The 12587-nt window shown below is 33.8% G+C and overlaps 1 protein-coding gene across 2 annotated transcripts in view; it reads right to left on the bottom strand.

Moving 5' to 3' along the window:
* Positions 1-12587, bottom strand: part of LOC144958535 (peroxidasin-like) — a 110421-nt gene that overhangs the window by 27255 nt on the left and 70579 nt on the right. The window contains exons 7-13 of one of the 2 annotated variants that reach the window (XM_078890577.1): positions 10686-10803; positions 9382-9551; positions 8724-8993; positions 7467-7583; positions 6913-7074; positions 5868-5888; positions 2965-3119 (exon numbers count right to left, since the gene is read on the bottom strand). In XM_078890577.1, coding sequence (XP_078746703.1) covers positions 2965-3119; positions 5868-5888; positions 6913-7074; positions 7467-7583; positions 8724-8993; positions 9382-9551; positions 10686-10803 — 1013 coding nt within the window. The remainder of the gene's footprint in view (positions 1-2964; positions 3120-5867; positions 5889-6912; positions 7075-7466; positions 7584-8723; positions 8994-9381; positions 9552-10685; positions 10804-12587) is intronic. The other variant, XM_078890585.1, reaches the window with a different exon arrangement.

Raw genomic sequence — 12587 nt, 5'->3', positions numbered from 1 at the left:
AGAGGTACGTACTACTGGAGTAAGTGTTGAATGTAGAGGGGGACAGAAGACTCAGATACACCAAAGCAGACAAAGGCTATTTTGTACTCAATTCTAGCCCTGATTGGCAACCAGTGGACCTGGAGGGTTCGAAGCATGTCCTTTGTACCATCGTAATGAGATTTTTCCCAGGATAAATCTAGTCACACAATTATGTACTCTCTGGAGTTTGTTTCTTCTTGCTTTTGTTAGTCTATCTTTGATTTGATCTTAGGAATTCTCATTTTGACTAATCCTACTGCCTAGATAGGTGAAATGTTTCACTTCCCCGATGCCTTGGTTGTTTATTTTCAGAATTTTGTTTGAATTAGAATTCGGCCTCATCATTTTTGTCTTTTCAACATTTATATTTAGGTCAAGCTTAAGGGCACTGTTGGTAACCAGTGTGTTTTAGACTGTACAGCTGTGAAATTTTGGGTGATGAGTACAATATGGTCTGAAAAGTCGAGATCTTCAAGTTTCTCTGTAAATATCCAGCTGAATCAGGTTTTCTTGTTATCTACTGATTCCTTCATGACCCAGTCAATTGCAAGGCAGAGAGGAAAAGGAGACAAAATGCAGCCTTGCTTCACTCCTGTGTCAATATTAAAACCTTCAGTCATTTTACTCCCACAAATTACCCTGGCAGGGAATTTTTTATAGAACATTTGAATGATGTTAACAATTTTTGTTGGAATGCCATAGTGGTTCAAAACTATTCTGCTGAATATTCTGCTGTGTTTGAGAGTAACATAATGCCTCACCAATTTCCACAATCAGATAGGTCTTCCTTTTTGGGTAGTTTGACAATAATTTTAACACTCCGATCTGTTGGTAATTCTTCTGATTTCCAAATATCTGAGAATATCTTTTGAAAGATTTGGGGTGTGATTTCCTTTTCTGTTTTTAACATATCAGCTGGTCTTCGTTGCTGATTTGCATGTGTTGAGACTTTCGATTGCACCTTTTATTTCTTAGGTGGCTGGGGGTTCTGTGTTGATTTGTAGATCTGCAAGTCTGATGTTTGTACGGAGTCTTTGTTGTGCTCTATTCAATATGGTTTCGAAATGTTCTTTCCATAGCTCCATTTGCTTTAATTAGGTCATATATTTCCTATTGAATCTTTTACAGGGAAGTCTTTCAACACCATTTTGGATCTATGTTATAGAGTTCTCATGTCTTTTCTTTGGTTGCTTTCTCAGTTCTATCAGCAATCTTATCATAATAGTTATTCTTGTCCTGCCGTATTGATTTTTTAATGCTTTTGTCAAGTGTTGAGTACTTTTCCTTTAAGCGACCTTGAATTCCTTGAGACTTGGCTTTCAACGGTTTTTCTTTCGTCTGCTACCTTTCTCCAAACAGTTTCCCCAATTATTCAGATATCCATTGTTATTTTTTTTTTTTTGGAGGAGGGGGCGGGGGGGGGGGGGGGGGGAGACTGGTCCTAGTACTTTCTGGCTTATCTTTAATACTTCCTGATTGGTCATCAGTTTGCAACACTTGATATCTACTTGATAGCTCGAGTTTGAATTGTTGTGCAATATGAGGATCTTGTAGTTTTCCTGTATCAAATTTTCCTTTTCTTTCAGAGCCCATCTTTGCATTTCTCCATTTCAGTCTGGCTTTTGCAATAAGCAACTCATACGATCAATTGCAAAATCAGCACTTCTTTTAGTTTTTACGTCTAGCAATGATGTTCTCCATTTCCTGATGAACATGTTGTGATCGATTTGATTTTTGTATTTCAATCAGGAGGGGTCCAAGTGTGCTTGTGTATTTCTTTATGTTTGAAAAGGGTGCCTCCAATGGTTAGGCTGTTGTCTGCATAGAGCTCTATCTATCGTTCACCATTGTCATTTGTTTCTTGTAATAAACATTCTCTCCCATACGATTGTTCTCTTGTTTCATTAACTCATCCAACCTTTGCATTTAAGTGACCAGCACTATAAGTACATCATGTTTTGGAGTCCTTTATACTGTTTGATTAAGTTTATCATAAAAGCTTTCTTTCTTGTTGTCATTCTTGTCCTATTGTGGAGCAAAACAAATAATTACTGTCACTTTAACATATTTTGAGTTGAATCTATCTTTGAGCAATTGTTCTCCCATGGCTTCCATTCTGGTAGAGTCTTTCTTGCATTTTTTGATAAAAGAAGAGCAATGCCATTTAAATGTAGTTCATCTTCCCTTCCAGAGTAAATAATTGTATGCCCTGATGCAAGATTTTTAGGACCATTCATCGTGATTCACATTTTTCCATTATGTCAAGTAAAAATCTATCCCTTTCGTTTGTTACTTGTACTAGCTTACTAGTTTGAAAAAGTGTCCTAACATTCCAAGTTCCCAATGAAATACTGAAGAAGAGACAATGGTGTCCGATTGCTGGCTTCCCCTTGGATTTGACCACCATCCATCATCATCGTCATCATCGATATGTGAACTTCCGACCCAGACTTCTGTGGTATTGTTCATCCCCCACTGTTCTTATGATTCTTTATTCCTGTGTCAGTTTCTGTAACAATGTTGTTTTTCTTTTCTGAGATCAGATCATTAGCCCTATTCTCAACCTCCAGACTTGGAGGACCAGGATTGTTTGGAGATTCACTCCTAGAAAGGCTGAGATTGCCAACCAATGCTGATGAAGTTTGTCTTTCCAGTTTGTGCCGTAACTCTAGCACAGGGCGGCTGATGAGTATTCGGCCTTGCCAAAGGGACCCCTTGTTTATTATGAGGACCCACTGGGTTAGAGTCTTGTCTTCTCTTGGTGCTTGACAACCCTTCCTGGAATTGACAAGGATAATACTTTATATAAAAGCTTAATCAATTGAAATTAATTAAATCCACCGACAAACACCATTCTAGTGATTAAATTCCACCTAAAACAAATTAATTAAAATCCATCTTTAACTTCACCATACTATCACTATTTGAATCAAAACACCTTACGTGGAGAGAAATTCTGTTCCTGTTCTGAATTACTCTTCCCTCCCTCATCCAATCGTAGATGGGGTTAGGTCGACCATTGGCCATACACCGCAGTGTGATTCGTGTCCCGACTAGAGCTGTAACTAGTTCACTCCTCTCATTGAAGGATGGGCCCTCTACATTAGATGGAAATGAAAAACATGATAATGATTTGGAGAAAAGATAACAAAAAATGTGTCCTACTGCCTCAATTCTGTATTATGTCCGAATAAATAAACTTAATTTCGGGTAGAGTAGATCAGGCCTTCTTTTTGGTATATTTCGTGAAATCTATATACCCAAACAGTTTAATGCCATTCATAAAAATTTTCAGAAATTTTGTCTTATATCTTCATTTTACATGCCACAAATAGGCGCAAAATCACAAAAAGAGCTTTAAAAGGATAAAAGCACTATGGCTAGCTAAGCTTGCATGGATAGCCCCATTTTATATAAATGAGGTTAGGATTATTTCAAATCAATTGTTTGATAATTCCCAAACATATCCATAGAAATCAAACTGAAACATGTTTTACATAATAAATAAGATACTATAGATTAAACTGAATTAAAAAAACAAAAAAACAAAAAAAAAACAAAAAACATAAAACAAAACAAACAACAAACAATAAACCAAATCAAAAACAAAACAAAACAACCAAAAACAAACAAAAAAGATAGACAAGCGTAAGTAATAACACCCCCCCCCCCCCCCAAAAAAAAAAACAAAAAAAAAACAACAAAAAACAACAACAAAAAACCAATAAAACAAACAACAGCAAACAAAACAAAATGAAACAAAACAAAAACAACCAAAATTGTAACTTATCACTAATACTATGTTGGGAACTGGATGTGAAACTGATAATATAGCATATGTATGGGCTCGGGTGACTTGGTGTTGATAACATGTAAACATAGTGAATCAATGTTGCTGGTCAAGGCAGTGACGGATGCTAGCATAAAAAGGATGCCAAAAAGGCGACCTGTACAGGTTTATTTGTATGTTGAAAAGAAATTGAAAAATGGTTTCATAATTCCTGCTGGGTTGGGGGGGGGGGGGGGGGGGGGTAAATAAAGCAACTTAAAGCGCCTTCAGCATGCTTGGAATAGAGAATAAGCTAAATGTTAATATTCAACTTTTATAAATTGTTTTGGATTTATATTATTGATCTCAATAGTGTTGCATTTCAGACAAGGAGTGCATTAGTGATTTTGAAATCCATTCATTTGAAATAAGATTATCGTGGATGGGGCGGCCATTTGAAATAAGACTGCAGTGTTCTAAAAAAACAAAACAACAAACAACACAATTTTTTGGCCAAAACACTCAACCTTCGAATATTGATCGAAATAAATTAAGGAAATCCCAAGTTTGAGAATTTTTGACAAGATGAGGGTAATTTTAATCGGTTGATATTTGAAGGACACGTTTTCTCACCAAAATTTTAATAATGTGTTTTCACAGACTACAGCAGAACAGCTGAGATATGTGTGAAAATGGAGTTGCTATGATAAGAAGCAATTGTGACCCATCACCTCAAACTCGTGTCATGTCAGAGTGAACCAGACGCTGTAAAATTTAATTTTAGGTCTGATTTATGACATAATATTCATCTAAAATATTTTTATTGTGAATACATCATCAGATCATTTTGGCTTGAAATTCAAAATCCGGCATATTGTTCATTTCAATATAATACCGTATTAATGCAGTGGGTTATATCTTCAGTTACATGACACAATAATAAAAGCGAAAAAGCACACCTTTAAAGCATGCATTTAGGAAGCAGAAATGTTTATGACAATACTCCAGCAAATTAGATTTCATCATAGTGATGAAAGCAACACGAAGAAGATACACAATCCACACACACACACACACACACACACACACACACACACACACACACACAGACACAATGTGAATAATTTGGTTATACGGACAAAAATATGCATAAGTAAAAGCATTTTGCTTATCAATTATTTGTTATAATTAAGATAACATTACAATTTGAAATACAAACAAAAAAATTAAAAACCCCCAAAAACAAACTAAAAGTAATAAAAAGCATTTAAGTAATAAAAACCCATTAAGCGCTAGTTATAACCAATTTGCAATGCCATACTTGTCTATTGTCATCGAGGTCACAATTATTACCGTCACCACCACCACCATTACAATCACCAACTTACCACCATCGCTACCACTACCTCCACCACAATCACCATCACCACCACCACCACCACTACCGCCTCCAACAACAACAACAACAATAACAACCTTACCACTCTAGATTTTGTTGGCCTTATAAAGGTGCTACAAGCTTTCATGCAACACTTTCAAAAATTTGCAACAAATGTCTAGAATGCCTTTCCAGTTAATTTAAGGTCAATATGTTCTGAAAATTCTTTCACAATAAAAGAATCTAAAAACAATACTTTTAAGGAGCTGCTTTTTAGAAGGTCCATAAATCATATTTCATCTCGTCTTCATTTTAACATACTTTTTAAAGCTATTACTCCCATCTTACTGTCATTGATATTAAAATCATTCTTACTGTTTTACACAATTAAAGCTGAAAATAAAGCAATGAAGAGGATAGAGTATACTAAGAAGCATGCCACTTTTTGAGAAGAATTTTTTAACCTTTTTCAAAACCCAAGCTCTCGAAAGCTACTTTCGCATTAGTTAACTAATCTTGAGCTGATACTTGGAACCAATAACTTTAGCAAAAAGTAACTTTAGAGAATTTGACTTGTAAAACGTCCAATTTAGATTTCGAATGATTGAACAAAAAATGACACAGTTCTGAATATTCTCTAGTATCAGCAGCATGCAAAAAGCAGCAAATCCAAAGTTCGTCACTACTAAAATAATTTACCTGTAATTGTTGGTTGTCTTTCTGCAGTAGAAATAATTAACTTGATTAGACTAAAAAATCGAAGATCATTCGATATCTTTTTTAAAAGTTCGATCAAAAGCCGAAACTCACAGTTTTCTTGTAACTCAAGGTAAATAGGGAGTCTTCACAAAACAAACTATAAGCAACTTGAGTAAAACTCGACTTTGTATTACTTAAAGTGAAAATGCTTAAACTTAAAGCAGAATGTAGTCATGTTCTTCCTGTCTATTCCTTGATTCCCAATATATTTTTAGATAAGCAATGGAATGTGATTGTCACTCATTACGCAAATTACTATATACGGTGACAACTATTTTTTTAAATTTCCATTTTAGCCAGAAAAACTTTTGCTTCATTATTTGTCAATAGTTCTGTTTCTGCACAGCAGCATAGAAGCCCAACAGAGCATACACCTGGGTACTCTCTTGATTATTTCAAATAAATTGATTTAATCATATAATTACAAATACACAAAAAATTAGATTTTATCATGCTCAATTCAGTTCAATACTTATAAACTGTCCTCTTCCAATGTATATGGCAATAAAATAAAACAATATATTTTACGTAGTTTTCTCTATTGTGATAGAGAGGTTTTCTAAAACTTTGAAAAGAATTTGATTTCCATTTACTGCAACGTGAAGATCATCCTTCTTTCAATGTTAAACATGTGTATAGGAATGAAAAATTGACCAAAATATGTTGTTGGATAACCCACAATAATAATAACAATTCAGAGAAATTAAATTGGTTGAATCAGACCTTTAAAAACATAAGGGCCAGCATCTATAACTAAAAAAAAATGACACCACATAGACTTCAAAAGCTACAGATTAAAATGGTTTTGTTTCTCACATTATTCTGTAATTTGGACTATTTTCAAAGTCTTCACTCGAGACCTTAGAAGATTGCAATTTTAGAAAATCGTTAGTCAATGTTTAACTCACAGAATAGCAAATAAGTTAAATATAGATTTTAAGTGGATGCCAAACTGTACTCTGTCCAACAACAGAGTATACCTTACCATTTCTGAGAATTCGAAGCCTTCCCTGGGCGGTGATTTCTCCGGCAGCGTTCTCCGCTTTACAAGTATAGACACCCTGGTCAGCCACAATAATATCTCGAATACGAAGGATTTCTCCGTTTCTTTGGATCTCATACCTCCCATTATTCCTCAGAGGAAGACCTGAGGAGAAGAGGTATAAGAAATTTTGTGATTTTCACTGAACTGGAAACAGTATAGTATTGTTAGTGAACATTAGGGAACAGGAATAAGTGCTGGATTGTAAAACAGGGCACTGAGTAATGCAGTTAACTGCTTCATTAAGTTCACAAGGCAGGGTAGTAAGAAACACTTCTGATAAGAAACAAACTGTCTAAGGTTCGATGCTTTAAAGGATAGAAGGGAAATGGAGTGAATTGTGTCTTATCAGAACGCATGACATGCATCTTTAAAGAATCTACACTTTTTATAAATCTTGTCATGGATGACATAAAAAAGAATATTTAAGTAACATAATGTTGGTTGGTTATTTCTCTAAAAAGTAACACCTATTGCAATAATTTTAAATCTATTACCATCTTTAGTCCAAGTCAAGACAGCTGCCGAGGTTCCACTGGCCTCACATGTAAAATTGGCCTCAGTGCCGACAAATGCACTCGTGTCAACAGGAGTTCTGGTTATCACAGGCCTAACTGGATAGAACAACGAAAAAAACAAGTAAACAGTTGGCTCAAAAAATAATTGTTTTAAAATCTCGTCAAATATAATATTAGTACCTAGATATAGACTATTGTTTAAATTCAAATTCCAAAATATAATTTTGCAAAATATAAACATCCCTCAATAAAACATAAAAAGATTAGAGATAAATCATTTAAGGATTTTTTCTGAAAACATCAAAATGACACATACTCCTATTACAAGAAATAAGAACATTTAAAAAAAAAACCCAACAATTATCACATCTTAAATCCTAATGTTTAATTAATTTCGAATTTCAATAAATGCATGATTGTTTTAATTTGGAAGTAATAGAATATGGTGGCGTTTTATGCACCTCCATTTGAGGTGTACAAAAACGCACCGTTTTTATGCACCTCCGTAGGCGGTGATGGTTAATTAATGAAAATGTTGCTGCATACGTCCATGAGGTTTAAATTTAAATAGTTTTAGATTGTAGTTTAGTACGCTGCTTAGTGATTACCAATATACATATATAGGGCTACAATGATAATTAATTAAAGAATAGTAACAATAATTTAAAAAATCAAAGGTAAAAAGAAACATGGCACACAAATACTGATCTCAAAGAAATAAATAACTTTTAGAAAATTAAAATCGAAGTTGTTTTTTTAAACATGATAAAAAGCTTTTTTGAGAAACAACAAAAATAAAAAAAGAAAAGAAGAAAAAAACAAAAAACAAAATTGTTGTCTTTCTCAATAAAGTAAACTTAAAAAAAAAAAATGCCTACGATGGGAATCGAACCTGGTACTATCCAGGTTAAAGTCTGACAGCTTGTCCACTGCGCTACAGAGCCACCGAACTGTTCATCACATTTAAAAAGTCTTTCTAAAACAATATTTTACCTTTATTGCAACTTCGATTTTTTAGATTAATATTAATATTATTTTTTATATAAATTTATTAACAAAAACATCCTACAGATGTCACATTATAATTTTCGCCGTGTCCAAATACAGCAACACAATATTGCTGATGAAATTGGGTGGGATGCGCATGCGTGACAGAGGTGTATAAAAACGATCCGTTAAGATACACCGTCAACGGAGGTGCATAAAAACACTACGATAGAATATACAAGTTCTCACCTAAAACTCTGACTTGAGCCTCAGCTGAGACACGCTGTATTGCGGATGAAGCTGTACAACTGTACTGGCCTGCATCTGATATCCTAGCATTGGTGATAGTCAGGGCACCATCAATAAGTTGGCGGACCCTAAAGTTGGAATTTATGGAATCACCGTTGATGGTCCATGAAATGGTGGGGTCTGGGGATCCTCGAGCCTTGCAGGGAAGGTATAAGTCATCTCCTTCCACAATTGTTATGTCATTGGGTACTTCAATGAATGTGGGAGCGGCTAATTAAATAAAGAAGAGTGGTTTTAGAAAAAAATGTACATAATGAATTCAAATAAATATTTTACATTTTTATATATTTATGATGGATATTAAGGATATTGATGATGAATTATGAACAATCAACTAAAGACAGATTATGTCAGGATCAACCAGGTGCTTAAAATCAGATTTAAGCTTAGCTTCTTACACCTGAGCTTAAATAAATGCATCAATTGAGAGAATGAGTTTAGGATTATTCAATTTCAAAAGAGGTACATTAAAAAATTTTGATCTTTCTACATTAGGTCCATTCTGACACAATACCAAATTGACCCAACGGTGACAATTGTTCAAGAGGCTATGGATCATAATATATTACTAGAATGAAATGATTACTTTTCGTCCTACCTTGATTGGTAAAGTAACGTAGCTCTGCTTTGCCTGTCTTGACACTACCTGCCGTGTTCCTGGCTATACATTCATAGGCCCCCTGGTCATCATTTTGAGCTTGTTCAATCATTAAGGTACCATCATCAAGGATGCTATAGCGGTCATCAGCGTTTGGATTAATAACATTGCTGGAGAAGATTTGAATTTAGATCTTGAAGATTTTTAGGATTTGGTTTGATGTTATAATAAAATGACATTGGCAACAACTGCAGTGCAGCACCGCAAAATATGCAGCAGTGGTTGCTTCTTGCGAAAGGAAATAAGACCAATATACTGGGATCAAGGGAGGGGGGGGGGATCATATATTTTAAAAATTAATCTTTATGAACACTAATCTGAACAAATTCTTATCCTTAAGATTGATCAACAACACCAAAAGTAAAAAAAAAGTTACTAAAATGGGCATCGTACAATAGTTACTATAGTAACATCAACTAAATTGGATTTTTGTTAATGTATCTGAGACCAAGACAGCGGACAGACTGAATATTTTTTGGCCACATTCGAAAAACATTTAATAATCCTGTATCAAAAGAAATATTTTTTTAAAAATCTGAAACATGTCATCAACAAACTTAAAGAGAATCTAATATGTCTGCTGTTACCAAGGTAGGTAACCATTGTGCAATGCTAACTTTTTTTTCATTTTTCTGCTTTAGTTGTTAACAGGGAGTTACTGTCAGAATGAGAAATTTGATAGATATTAAGTGAGATGCTTTTAATGAGCACTCATTTTCAAAAGTTTGTGTCACTTTTACAAGGCGGTAAAGAAAAAATGTCAAAATATTCAATTTAGTTTTATGTTATACTCTGAAACATTTGTAAATCCCACAATGAAAGAAATAATTTAAATTATAATTTGAAATTAATAATGAATGCTTAGTTGGCTTGTACATTTTAATTTACCCATCTAAAAATTATTTATATTGTTAAGCCAAGCAATAAGGACTTCAAATTTGTTCACATGCAATTTAAACATTTTAAAATCTAAAGTGTTCTCACCCACACCTGAGTTAAGTGAGGTAAAAGCTTATAAAGTGCTTACTTAATGATATGTCATCGGGGTTATAGTTTAGCAATCATTATTACCCATCCAGTTACTGATTGATTTTGATACAAGGGCAAGATACACTATACTGATAAGCCACAGATGCCACAATAACATATGAAATAGTTGACAACAAGTTTTTATTATTGATTTGCCAAGTAGAGATCTTACAAAACTACACAATATCAATTATCAATGTTGTATTCAATCTTACTCATTATGGAGCCAGGATATTTCTGGTACAGGATCACCTTCCGCCCTGCAGGTGAAATAGGCAGTGTTTCCGAAAGTCACATCCACACTCCGTGGTTCCATTGTGATGCGGGGCTTCTCTGGCAGGGGAAAAAAATAACTCTGCATAACTATACATCGAATAAGACATGAAAAAAATTTCAAAAGAAACTTAAACCTTTCATCTTGATAGAAATTGAGAAACTTTTAAATATCCAGCTATTACTTCAAAACAAAGGCATGAATCATGAAAAATGATACATAATGTCATAAGAAAAGTCAGTGAAGAATCAAGCAACAATAATGAACAAACTTTCAAGAAAACTTACGATTATGTGAAGATATATCCTTTGCAGCAGTAAAGAAATAGAATGAACAATAATTATCAATCTACACTTGCAATAATAAACAAGTTCAGTTGTTTCCAAAAATTTTTTTATAAATATTATAGTAAAAACATCAAAAGTAATCGTAGATTAGTTATAAATTTTATAATAGAAAACTTCTGATTCAATAACTCGTTCTTGCTGTATTGTCGTTCGTACTTTTAAGTCTTATAGAAATCGTTTAACATCTATTTCCAAACCTGTCGACTTAAAATTTAAATTAGGCACAAATCAAAATTATCAAGTAATTTATAAAATATGAAGAATATAAGAATGTTTTAAAAAATATTAATTTTGATGCCAACAACATACGCTCCTTTTGTAATGTTTACTTAGCATTCCCTACTTTATGCTTATGTATTGTAAGATATAAATACCATTTCTTAATTGAAAAAAAACCTAATATAAAACATTCTGCATTGTTCATTGATTCACAAAACAATACAGAAGCAACTTGGGCATAACTATCTATATCTTGGTTGGTGTAATTCAAAACTGTAGTTCCATAAGGGAATATGTGATTAGTCAATTGTGACTAAGTCATTTAAATATTCTCGAAAGATCAACACAGCAACTGGTAATGATGATTGTAATAATATACCATAGCTTAGAAGATAGATTTTTGACCAGATATGTCACAACTCAGAAACAAAGCAATCAACCAATAAATTATTGACCAATCAAAATTATGGATTTGTGAAACACCTTCAAACCAGCTTGGACAAATATTGTAGCTGGCTGTTTACAAAAAAATAGAATAATGAAGTCGACGTCACTTTGCTCTTTGTTGTTTTTAGACTGACAGTTGGGTGACCAGTTCTCACTAGATTCTTTCAATCACACTCCAAACGTTTATCGTTACACAAAGTCTTGTGTGTTGGAAATATTGGTCTGGTGGGTGGAACTGATGAGCATTTTGCTTAAACGTATATACACGCAAATAGGAATAGCTGTTTAGTTTGAGTAATTAGCAATTTCTGCATTGTTTGCTGAATAATTGTGAGTTGTTATGTTTCCTTCCACTACGAGTTTATTGGGAGTGAGAGTCGAGAATGAGGGATTAACTTCTTGAACCAGTGGTTAAAATAATAGTGCACTCATTTTAGTATTGTGATTCAAGTGCTTTTAAATGAAACAAAAAGGTGCACAAATAAAATAATAGGATGGGAAAATGGCCTCTAGATCTGGGAAGTATGTAAAAAGTGTTTTGTAATAAATAATATTCAACCTGCAGGTTGATAGAATAGGCCTACTGACTTTTGTTTTTAAGATCTGATAGAAAATTTGTCTCATACTCGTATGGCAGTATGGTAGATGGACTTCGCAAGAGACAAGTCCCATCTAAAATATGCTCTGTGGATGTTACAGTGAACCGTTGATATTTCTATTTTAAAAAAAGCTATATCATCAGAAAAGGCATTGTTATAAGGAGGAAAAGAAACAAATCTACCGCAACATAACCAATTCTCTCTCTCTCTCTCTCTCTCTCTCTCTCTCTC

This window comes from Berghia stephanieae, chromosome 1, assembly GCF_034508935.2.
Source record: "Berghia stephanieae isolate SIO BIC M18660-M18661 chromosome 1, UCSD_Bste_1.3, whole genome shotgun sequence".
Lineage (NCBI taxonomy): Eukaryota > Metazoa > Mollusca > Gastropoda > Nudibranchia > Aeolidiidae > Berghia > Berghia stephanieae.
The sequence above is the reverse complement of the archived record's forward strand: the minus strand, read 5'-3'. Positions and strand labels throughout refer to the sequence as shown.